Source organism: Canis aureus, chromosome X, assembly GCF_053574225.1.
Source record: "Canis aureus isolate CA01 chromosome X, VMU_Caureus_v.1.0, whole genome shotgun sequence".
Taxonomy (NCBI): domain Eukaryota; kingdom Metazoa; phylum Chordata; class Mammalia; order Carnivora; family Canidae; genus Canis; species Canis aureus.
In genome coordinates, this window is record NC_135649.1 from 67,883,770 (window position 1) to 67,895,684 (window position 11,915).

Sequence of the window (11,915 nt, forward strand, 5' to 3'; positions counted from 1 at the left end):
CCTACAGATGCCAGAAGCTTGGTGGGATTAATCCACAGCCTCAGGTTCTAATTCAGGTCAGAGGCAGACAAATGGTAATTGGTGATTATATTTAATTGTCACTGAAAGGCTTTCTGGTGACAAGAGGGATCTACATTCTAAGGCAAGCAATACAGTTGACAATTAAGAGCTAAAATTAAATCAGCGTTCCATATCAGCACATGCCCACGGCTTCATAGAAATCCTTTGTTCTGCCATTGTTCCCAGGTAGAGAGTGAGAACCCCCTCAAACATGGTTGTGATGGGGCAGCAGGTAGAAAACTTCTTTTAGCCCTAGATCAAGCTAGATGGACCTCCTCCCCATCTTAAAATTATTCAGAGGCTCCCCATGGCCTCTAGGATAAGGCCACAGCCTTCTAGGCCCTTGATGATCTGGCCTCTGGCCATCTCTCCAACCTCATTGCCCCCTTTCCTGACCATCATCCTGTGGTCTGGCCACAAAAACTTTGCTGTTGCCTTTACCTATCCAGTTGTGCCTGGATCATTCTCTCTAGCTTTGCCCTTGAAGATGCTGCCTCTTCTGTGAAGCCCTCCATACCCTCTCTGTATGTCCTTGGCACTCTGTACACACTGATATTTTATCACCTTGTTAGGGAACATGATGTGTTTGTCTCCATATATGCCTTCCCCACTAGACTGAGAACTTGAGGGCAAGAACTGTGTTTTGTTCTCCCTTGTGACCTGAGCACCTAGCACAGGGCCAGCCCAATGTAGACTTCAATAAAGGCTTGTGAAATAAATGGACACAGATGGGGACCAGGTTGGGTTGAGGGAGCTGTATGGCAGGGGGTCAGGGGTGGGGGGCACCATTCAAGGTTCTCAGATACTAGAAGCAGCAGAGAAGCCTGGGTACCTGCTGTCTAAGAGCAATCCCTACAGTGATTTTTCCCACAATGTGCCTCTGTGTGAGAGACAATTTGAGATGACACAAAGATATTTTTCACTTTAATAGTTGTATTCATTTTAGTGTAGGTTTTAAAATATACTAAGCAGAGGTGCCTGGGTGGCTCAGTCAGTTAAGTGTCTACCTTTGGTTCAGGTCATGATCCCAGAGTCCTGGGATTGAGCCCCATGTCTGGATCCTTGCTCAGCGGGGAGTCTGCTTCTCCCTCTCCATCTGCCTCTTCTCTGGCCCATGCTCTCTGTCTCACATGCACACACTCTCTCTCAAATAAATAAATAAAATATTTTTTAAAACTTAAAAATAGGAACGGCTGGGTGGCTCAGCAGTGGAGTGTCTGCCTTTGGCTCAGGGCATGGGGCAGGGAATTGAGTCTGGGGTCTGGGAATTGAGTCCTGCATCAGCCTGGGATCTGGGAATTGAGTCTTGCATCAGCCTCCCTGTGAGGAGCCTGCTTCTTCCTCTGCCTATGTCTCTGCCTCTCTCTGTGTGTCTCTCATGAATGAATAAATAAAATATTTTTTAAAAAAAACAAAGGACTGGTATCAAAATATACAAAGAACTCTTAAAACTCAACAATAAAGAAAACAACAACCCAATTAACAAATGGGCCAAAGACCTTAATAGACACCTCACCAGAGAAGATAGACAAATGGCAAGTAAATGTATGAAAATATGTTCACTATCCTGTCACTAAGGAATTGCAAATTAAAACAATGAGCTACCACTATATGCCTATTAGAATACTTAAAAACCAAAACACTGACAACACCAAATGCTGGCAAAGATGTGAAACAACAGGAACTCTCATTTTTGCTGGTGGGAATGCAAAATGGTACAACCACTTTGGAAGACAAGTGGCAGTTTCTTCCAAAGGTATCACACATATGATCCAGCAATTGCACTCCTTGCTGTTTACTCTAATAAATTAAAAAACCCATGTCCATCCAAAAACCTGCATTTTAATATTTATGGCCACTTCATTCATAATTGCCAACACTTGGAAGCAACCAAGATGATCTTCAGTAGATAAGTGAATAAACAAACTATGGTACATCCAGACAATGAAATATTTTTCCACGCGAAATACAAATGAACTCTCAAGCCAAAAAGACGTGGAAGAAACTTAAGTGCATACTGCTGAGTGAAGGAAGACAGTCTGTAAAGGCTGCATACCATATGATTCCAACTATATGCTGCACAGGATTTTCAGGGCAGTGAAACTACTCTGTATGATACTGGAATGGTGAATACATATCATAATACACTTGTCAAAGCTCATAGGATTGTACAACACCAAAAGTGAACCCTCATATAAACTATGGATTTTACTTCATAATAGTGTATCCAGGGCAGCCCGGGTAGCTCAGCAGTTTAGTGCCGCCTTCAGCCCAGGGCCTGATCCTGGAGTCCCGGGATTGAGTCCCACATCGGGCTCCCTGCATGGAGCCTGCTTGTCCCTCTGCCTGTGTCTCTGCCTGTGTGTGTGTGTGTGTGTGTGTGTGTCTCATGAATAAATAAAATCTTGTAAAAAAATAAAAAAAAATAGTGTATCCATATTCATTTATCACCTATAACAAATGTACCATGCTAATGCAAAATGTTGATAATAGGGGACACTGCCTGTCAGGGGAGACAAGAGGCAGGAGGATGTGAAAACTCTTAGTACTTTCTGCTCAGTTTTTCTGTAAACCTAAAGCTGCTTTAAAAAATAAAGTCTAGGGGATCCCCGGGTGGCTCAGGGGTTGGGCACCTGCCTTCGGCCCAGGATGTAATCCCTAGAGTCCCAGGATCAAGTCCCACGTCTGGCTCCCTGCATGGAGCCTGCCTCTCTCTCTGCCTGTGTCTCTGGCATTGTCTCTCTGTGTGTGTTTCTCATGAATAAATAAAATCTTTAAAAAATAAAAATAATAAATAATAAATAATAAAGTCTAATAATTTAAAAAAAACAACAACTCAAGAGAGTACTCACCAGCACCTAGTGCTTGGTAAAGAATAGATACTCCATAAATGTTGATGGAATAAATACATGAACAAATGAATCAATCAGTTGGTGAATCAATGGAACCCAGGCCCTCAATTCAGTATTCCTTCTTCTATATCAGAGGTAGGATGATGATACAATATATTATCCAAACCAAGATATTTGAAGATGAAATGGGGTGTTGTGAATATAAGTCAGAACTGTCCCAGAGATAACTCAGAGATCACAAACCCGGAGCCCATGAGCCACATCTTGCCTCCAAAATTGTTTTATTTGGACTCACCTACTGATATCTTAAAAAGTGTAAAGCAACTGTCCATATTTAACACTGTGGAAACTTTGCATAAAAATGGGAATTTCTGCCTTTTCTTGGAAAATGGAAAGATCTGGTCACACTGGGCCTACTTTCCTGTACAGCAATAAATGTCTGGGATTGAGTCACAGCTGTTCTTCTCTTTGCCGCAAACCCCACCATTCCCTGTTGTATCTCCTACCCTAGGCCAAGTGTGAATTTCCATTTATCATTTCACTTACAATGCTTTGGTTTTATTTTCATTTGTAATAGAATTAAGAAGAAAGGGAACTATTTCTTATATTCATGTCATGATTCAAAATAAGAAAAACAAAAGATCAAGAAGGCTCCATACATCTTGCCCCCAATCTGTTTGACTCACATACAGTGCATTCTTGGCCTCTATAAGCATTTGTGTTTGCCTCCTCTGGTCTGTACTCTGTGTCTCCCCAAGCCCCAAACCATGCTGGCCTTTAGAATTTTCTCAGGCTGCCACCCACTGTTGGAAAAGCTAGACATGAGGAGGAAACAATGGGCATTATTTAAGCATACATTTTTATTGTTACCCAAACTCAGTATTGCTCATCATCAACTTTTGGCGGAAATTATTTCTGTTGTTTTTCTTAATTGCCTCCAAATGTAACTGGAGAGTTAGACAAAGCAGCAGAGTACAGCACCCACCTTTCCTTTCTGTGTACATGTGTTGTTGGAATTCTTGGACATGGAATTTTGTTTATCCATGCATTCACTCATTCATCAAGCTCTGGCTACACTTAGAAGGACTCCTAGCTTCAGCATCGGGATTCCCTCTAGGTTTTCCTCAGTAAATGTAACATACATTGCAAAGGCCCACATGGAGATAGGAAAGTATGGATGGGGCACACTTAAGCTAAGGTGTTGGACTCTATTCATAGATAGTGAGGAGCTGCTGAAGGATTTTTGGAGCAGGGGAGGCATGTGATCACAGCTAGCAATTGTATGGGGGACAGCTCCAGAGGCAGGGGCACCAGTGAAGAGGCAATAACAGTTCCCTAAGTGATGAGAGATGTGACTAAGTTGGAGACAGTGGAATGGAAAGGAGAGGACAGAGTTGAGAGGCATCTTGAGGTTAGGGTTGGCAACTCATTAGCTGTGAAGGAAGCTTGAACTAAGAGATGAAGAATCAAAGATTGTCCAGAGATGATGAGCTTCAGGCTTTAAAACATCAAAAACATGATCTGAAAAATTAACTTTTGTTTTGCAAGAGTTAAGAGAATGAAAAGACAAGTTACATACTGAGATAAAATATTCGCAAATCATATGTCTAACAACAGCTTTGTATCTAGAATATATAAAGAACTCTCCAACCTCAACAGTAAAAAAAAAAATCCAATTAGCAAAAGACATAAAGAGGACATACACAGACGGCAAATAAGCACATGAAGATATTCAGTATCATTAGCCATTTGGAAAATGCAAATGGAGACCACAATGAGAGATCTCTACACACCTATTGGAATGGCCAAAATAAAAACTAGTGACACCACCAAATGCTGACAAAAGTGCTGGGAAAATGGAGAGCCTGGGTAGCTCAGTTGGTTAAGCAGCCGAGTCTTGCCGAGCCTTGCTTTCAGGTCAGGTCATGATCTCAGGGTCCTGAGATCGAGCCCCAAGTCTGGCTCTGTGTTCATTGAGGAATCTGCTTGTGCATACTCTCTCTCCCTCTGCTTCTGCCCCTCCCCCTGTCCTCTCTATCTCTCTCTCTCTCTCAAATAAATAAATAATTTTTTTAAAAAATGCTGGGAAACTAGATAGCCCATATATTGCTGATGGAAAATGGTATGACCATTCCAGAAAACTAATGGTATGACCACTCCAGAGAACAGTTTGACAGTTTTCAAACCAAACATACAGCTACATATAAACCAGCAACTGCACTCTTGGGCATTTATCCCAGAGAAATGAAAACTACATTCACACAAAAACACATACATAGATGGTCATAGCAGCTCTATGTGTAATAGCACCAATCTAGAAACAATCCAGATGCCCTTCAGCACACGAATGGTTAAACAGACTCTGGTGCATCCAGACCATGGAATCCTACTCTGTAGTAAAAAGGAACAACAACTTAAATGGATCTCAAGGGCAGAATACTGCATGAAGAAAGCCAATCTCAAAAAGTTATATACAAAATTATAGAACTGAAGACCAGATTAATGGTTGTCAAAGGTCAGGGATTAAAGGGAAGTTACTGTAACCAGGTAGCATGAGGGAAATCTTTATGATGATGGAATGAAGTTCTGTATCTTCTTGTGGTGGAGATTACACAAATGTATATGTGATAAAACTGCAGTGAACTATACACTTACAGACACATACACACGCACAAGTGTGTGTGTGTAAAACTGATGAAATCTGAATGTGGTCTGTGATGTTGTACCAATGTCCATTTCCTGGGTTTAATATCCAATAATCATCATGAAAGATGTTGCCGCTTGGAGAAACTTGATGAAGGGTACCTCCTGGTATCTTTTGCAACTTCCTATAAATCTATAATAATTTAATAATTAAAAGGTTAAGTACAGGGGATCCCTGGGTGGCGCAGCGGTTTAGCGTCTGCCTTTGGCCCAGGGCGTGATCCTGGAGTCCCGGGATCGAGTCCCACGTCGGGCTCCCGGCATGGAGCCTGCTTCTCCCTCCTCCTGTGTCTCTGCCTCTCTCTCTCTCTATGTCTATCATAAATAAATAAATCTTTAAAAATAAATAAATAAATAAATCTTAAAAAAAAAAAGGTTAAGTACACCTCGAAAAAGGAATAAACTGCTCATACTCCTAAAAGATTTCATGACAGGCATGGGCATTATACTGCACAAAAGAAGCCAGTCCTAAAAGGTTATATGCTCTTTAAAAATTCCATTCACATGACATTCTCAAAAAAGCAACACTGAGGGATGACTGGGTGGCTCAGTTGGTTAAGCATCTGCCTTCCACTCAGGTCATGATCCCAGGGTCCTGGGATTGAGCCGCACATGGGGCTCCCTGCTCAATGGGGAGTCTGCTTCTCCCTCTCCCTCTGCCCCACCCACCTCCTCCCTGCTTGTGCTTTCTCTCTCACTCAAATAAATAAAAAATATTTTTAAAATCATAAATAAATAATTAAATAAATAAATAAAATCTTTTTTTTAAAAAAGGCAACACTTGGGACCCCTTGGTGGCTCAGTGGTTGAGCATCTGCCTTCGATTTAGGGCATGATTCCAAGGTCCAAGGATTGAGTCCCACATCAGGCTCCCTGTGAGGAGCCTGTTTCTCCCTCTGCCTATGTCTCTGCCTCTTTCTCTCTGTGTCTCTCATGAATAGTAAATAAAATCTTTTAAAAAATGAAAATGAAAGGCAACACTTATAGTGATGGAGAATAGGTCAGTGATTGCCAGGTGTTAAGAGGCAAAGGAGAGGATGTGACTGCCAAGGGATAGCACAGGGAATTTTGGAGTGTAATGGGACTGTTCTGTGTCATGAATATGTGTGTTAAGAATCATAGACCTACACATACAAATCAAGTCAATTTTCCTACACGTTAATTTAAAATTAAAAATATGGGACACCTGGGTGGCTCAGTCAGAAAAGTATGCAGCTCTTGATCTCAGGGTCATGAGTTCAAGCCCCATTTTGGGTATAGGAATGACTAAAAAAAATAAATAAAACCTTAAATACATAAATGAGATTAGATAGGCAAGTGGGTGCTAATGTGTTTTTTCCTTTCCTTCCTCCATTTATTGAGCACCTGCTATGTGTGAGGCATTTTGCTAGACTTTGGTGATCAACCAAAAGTAAGACAGCCCAGGTCCCTGCCCCCATGGAGCATTCTTCCTGTTTAAAGGAGAAATGGTCAGGAGGGTCTGGAGCCCAGTGTTTGCCTGGGGAAGTGGGGCAAGGAGAAGGCTGTGGAGAGACCAAGTAAGCAAATTTTTCATTCCTAAAGCTTAGTCGTGTAGGATTTCAAGTGCTCACTTTTTCCTAAAAGACTCTTAGGCCTGAAGGCAGGGGAAAGCCCCTAGTTCATATTTCACAAGTGATCACAAGAGAAAATGCTAGGAGGGTTGTGCCTAGCTAACACAGGAAGACAGTTGACGGTGGTGGAAGATTTGATGGTTAGTGAAGAGCAAACTCTAAAGTTGCCTGAATGTGTGTGTGTGCATGAGAGGGGCTTACAACCGTTGTTTATCTCATGACTCTGTGGATTGGCATTTGAGCTGGGCTCAGCTGGGCGGTTCTTCTGCTGGTTTGGGCTGGGTTCACCCAGCACTGCCATCAACTGGCTGCCAAAGGCCTTGCTCACTCGCTCACTCGTCTTGTGGGTAACTGGTGGTTGCCAGGGCAACTGAGCCATATGGCTCCATCCAGCAAGCTAGCCTGGGCTTGTTCGTAGCTTGGGGTCTCTGGGTTCCCAAGAGCAGTAAGAGAACAAGCCCCAAAGTGCGAGTACTTTTTTTCTTAAAAACAAAACAAAACAGCTTTATTAAGGTGTAATTCACATATGTTACCTGAATTTGAATTTTGTTTTCTCTCCTGTTTTCAGGGAATCTGAAGCATGTGGTCTAGTTGACAAAAAGAGATCAGGTTTCCAGAGCCGAAGAGCAGTGCCTGTAATGAAGACAGTGTGTTTATGCGAGCAGTGTGTGGAATTTGTGACTGCAGGGGAAATTTGGAAGAAATTACTTCCTGAAACTTTCCAAGGGGCACCAAGTGGCAACTGGCCTCCTGGGGTGAGGCAGGCAGGCACCCCAGAGGCCTCAACTAGGCCTAGGGGAAGAGAGATTTCCAGCATTTAAAGTGTTTATTTTTTAAAAACACACAAATGCCGTTTTTAATCTTTGAAAATTATTTTTAAGCGAGTTGGGGAGGGGGTATTTTTATTTTCTTAAAGGAGACATCAGAAGCTGGAGAAAAGTGTAGAGCTTTGGTCACTGGTTTGCTGGGTGAGGGGAGCCAAGAGACAGGGTTTGGGCCTCAGGACTATCCAGATGGAATCTCAAGGGAGAAGGGACTGATCAGCAGACTGGGAGGTGGGGAGAAATCTGTGTTGTTTTTAGGATTATGAATCTATTTTGTTTTTTAATAAAATTTTTGAAAACCTACCTCTTTGTCCTATTGTCCTCATTTAGAGTGCCACTGACAACACATAGAGTTCTAAACATTTTCTCTCACCCAAGTATCAAGAGTAACACTGCTGCTTCCATGTTTTGTTCTGCCCAGCCTGGGAGGCTGACTGAGTGCTGGATCCTACCCTCCACCCCCTCCCTCACTGAGGAACTAGTGCGTCCCCCTCCACGTCCTGGTGACAAACGTCCAAGCTCTGTCCAGCGCTGGGGCCCAACCAGGACTCTGGGGAAATACTGGCTCTGCATCCCAGGAGGGGGCCCGCCGGCACCCTGGGGAGGAGCTATCCCTTCCTGGGGAACTATTCGTGGACAGGAAAGGTACGTGGCATGCAGATCTAAGGAGAGGCATTTTGATGGATAGCAAGGAGATTTCTCCAATCAAGTGTAGATAAATAGCCCATTTAATGAAAATGGGATTCAGTTGTTACTGTAATCTGGGGGCGGGAAGAAGAGAAGGTGGCAAAATGGGGACGGGGAATAACGAGCGAGATGAGGAAGCAGAGCGACAGCAAAACTTCATGATTTTATCATTTGATTCACCGAATATTTATGAAGCTCCTCAACTACTGGGGCTAGGGGTACTGGGATAGGAGACAAGATCGCAGCCCCATCCTAGCTAGGAACTCCTAGACAGGGCAAAGGAAGGAAAGAACCAGATCCCAACATATTTCGTACTCTGCTACCAACATAAATCCAGAGCTGTGGGAGCATTGAGGAAAGAGCTATGCGCCCTGCCAGGACAGCATCCCTGAGCATTTCAAAGGAGGTGATATTTGAGCCAGGCCTCGGAGGGTGATTTCTCCAGGCTTCGGAGAGGGGGATGGGCATTCTGCAGAAGGGAGTAGAAAAGGCCTTGACTGTAACCCAAATGGGAATAGCCAAGCTTTTATTAAACAGCATTGGGGGGCCTGATTGGCTAGGAATACCAGTCACTCCAAATGCCCACTATTCTAATTACACATTCTCAGCTTAAGGGCAGTTTTACTTATACCAAAAAGAAGGGGGGCTTTTAAAAAAAAGAAGAAGAAGAAGGCAGCCCGGGGGGCTCAGCAGTTTAGCGCCACCTTCGGTCCAGGGCGTGATCCTGGAGTCTGGGGATCGAGTCCCACATCGGGCTCCCTGCATGGAGCCTGCTTCTCCCTCTGCCTGTGTCTCTGCCTCTTTCTCTCTCTCTCTCTCTCTCTCTCTCTCTCTCTCTCTCGAAGGGTCAGGGAGGCACTGAATGGGGCAGTTGGGGGTGGGAGGAAGCTCTTTCTCTCTCTCTCTCTCTCTCTCTCTCTCTCTCTCTCTCTCTCTCTCTCGAAGGGTCAGGGAGGCACTGAATGGGGCAGTTGGGGGTGGGAGGAAGCCAAGGAAGGCAAAATGGGAATTCTGAATTTCTCACCTACAAGAGACCACCCAGCAAGGTTTGTTGTCCTAAAAGCTTGCTTGGTCCAGTTGCAGGCTCCCCCTGTCCCAATCCTTCCTAGTGGATCCACCAACAAGGCCATCACCCAAAGTCCTGTGAAGGCCTCAGTCCCAAGAGACAGACACCTGGTAAAGGGGTAAATGCTGGAGCTCCACTTTGCTTTCAAGAACAGACCTGAATGAAAAGAAACTTTTTCCCACTGGACAGCCACAACCAACTTCTCCTCACCATAATTGACACTGCCAGTCTGAACCCCAGCTCTGAACCCAGTGCGCCAGAGCCAGATGTAGCACTGACCCCCTGCTGGCCTGTTCCTGAGAGTGCTCCCACCTCGATGGCCTTCAGGATCCCTCTTCACTTGATTCTTGCTGAAAATCTTAGGCTAGGGGTCCCTGGCTGGCTCAGTTGGTAGATCACGAATGACTCTTAATCCTGAGGTCGAGAATTCGAGCCTCATGTTGAGTGTAGAGATTACTTATAAATAAGACCTTTAAAAAAAGTAGGCTAAAAATGATCCTATATATAGAACTGCAAAGAGCTTTAAATATTTTAAATTAAAATCAAAATACCCAGAGGTGGGCAGAGCATTCACTAAACCAGCAAGTTTTGCTGTACACAGGCTGAAGTCATCCAATTGTGCACATTAACTATGTGCTGCTTTTGGTAAAATAATTATACCTCAGTAACACCCTAAAAAAGGAAAGAAAGAAAGAAAGAAAAGAAAAAGAAACTATTGCTCTGCTAAAAATTATCATAAGTGCATAAGGTTAAAAAAAGACTTGAAGGCAATACACCCAAATATTTACCGAAGTGGGCTTCTGTGGAGGAGGAAGGTGAAAGGATTGGTTTAAATTTTTATTCCTTCTACTTTTCAGTATTTTCCACATTTTCTCTAGTGAGCACATTCTAGTTTTATAATTGGAAAAATAAAAAAATTGTTCTGCAGGGAAAGTTACAGATCAAAGTAAATTCAAGACACCCACTGAAGAATAGTTTGTGCTCAGGCCCTGGGGTTGTTCTAACCACCCAGGAGGTTCTGAGCTGGCAAGGAAAATTGGTCAGGCTGGAGGGCTCCTGATTTACAAGTGTCTTTTTTTATATATGGTGGCTTGAAGATGGGGAGGCTTTGTACCCAGGGTGAACCTGCCTTCTTCCCTTCAGGAACCACCCTGAAAGGACTGGCCATAATAACCAGAATTATAATGCAAAGCAAGCATTGGAATATACCCCATTTTACAAAGTGCTTTCTTTTGTATCAGGTCACTCTCCATCCCCTTGGGTGGGTATTATCATTCCCACTTTGTAGATTAGCAAACTGAGGCTAGAAACTGCAAAGGAACTTGCCCAGTTGTGAGTGGCAGAGCCAGAAAGCAGACCCGGCTGAAATTACAAATTCCCTTCCCCTTTTTCCACTGCCTCACACCTAGCACCGCCGAAATATTTTTAAGCTGTGACTTTGGAGTAAACAACTTTCTTATTGCCTCCAAAGTCCAACCTGGACCAAGACACGCACTGCTCCCGGGCTCTCGCCACACAAGGACATCAGTTGTGTGCTTGTCAGCAAGTTACTTTACCTTTCTGGGTCTGTTTCCTTACGTGAAGTGGGACAAAGAATTTCGACACTGTATGGGCTACTGTGAGTGCTTGGCGAGTTAGCACAGATGGAAGGATTTTGAAAAGAGTCGGAAGCGTTGTATGCAGGGGGTCTGCCATGAAAATGGGCCTGGAAACAGGAAAACCCACTGCTCCTGGGATCCCCGCAGCCCTCCACTATCTCCAAGGCCTGTGCAGGGGCCAGAGAGACAGAGACAGAAGGGTATAGTCCATGTCTGCAACTCAAGGGTTAACCATTTAAAGAAAGACATTTTATATAGATATATATTTATATGTATATGTATGTATTGGATATGCTTGAATTTGCATAAAGCATCTTTGGAAAGATACACAAGAAACTGGGGCACTTCAGTTGCCTCCAGGCAGGGAAACCAGGTGGAAGGTGGCAGAGGAATGAGAGAGACTTGCACTGTGTTCCTTTTTTGTACCTTTTGATTTTTGAACCATGTGAATGCATTACCTGGTCCAAAAAAAGTAAATAAATATTTTTTTTAAGCCAACGGAAAAATCCCAAGCCAGTTTCCCTTTGGGGGGC

The 11,915-nt window shown here is 43.6% G+C and overlaps 1 protein-coding gene across 5 annotated transcripts in view; it reads left to right on the forward strand.

The window, feature by feature from the left end:
- Positions 1-8,334, forward strand: part of HDAC8 (histone deacetylase 8) — a 217,495-nt gene extending 209,161 nt beyond the window's left edge. For all 5 annotated transcript variants that reach the window (XR_013375129.1, XM_077889834.1, XM_077889827.1 and 2 more), the window contains one exon: positions 7,776-8,334. Coding sequence is in view for 4 of the 5 variants with exons in the window: in XM_077889827.1 (XP_077745953.1) it covers positions 7,776-7,798 (23 nt within the window). In the remaining variant the exon portion in view is untranslated. The remainder of the gene's footprint in view (positions 1-7,775) is intronic.
- Positions 8,335-11,915: the final 3,581 nt, after the last annotated feature.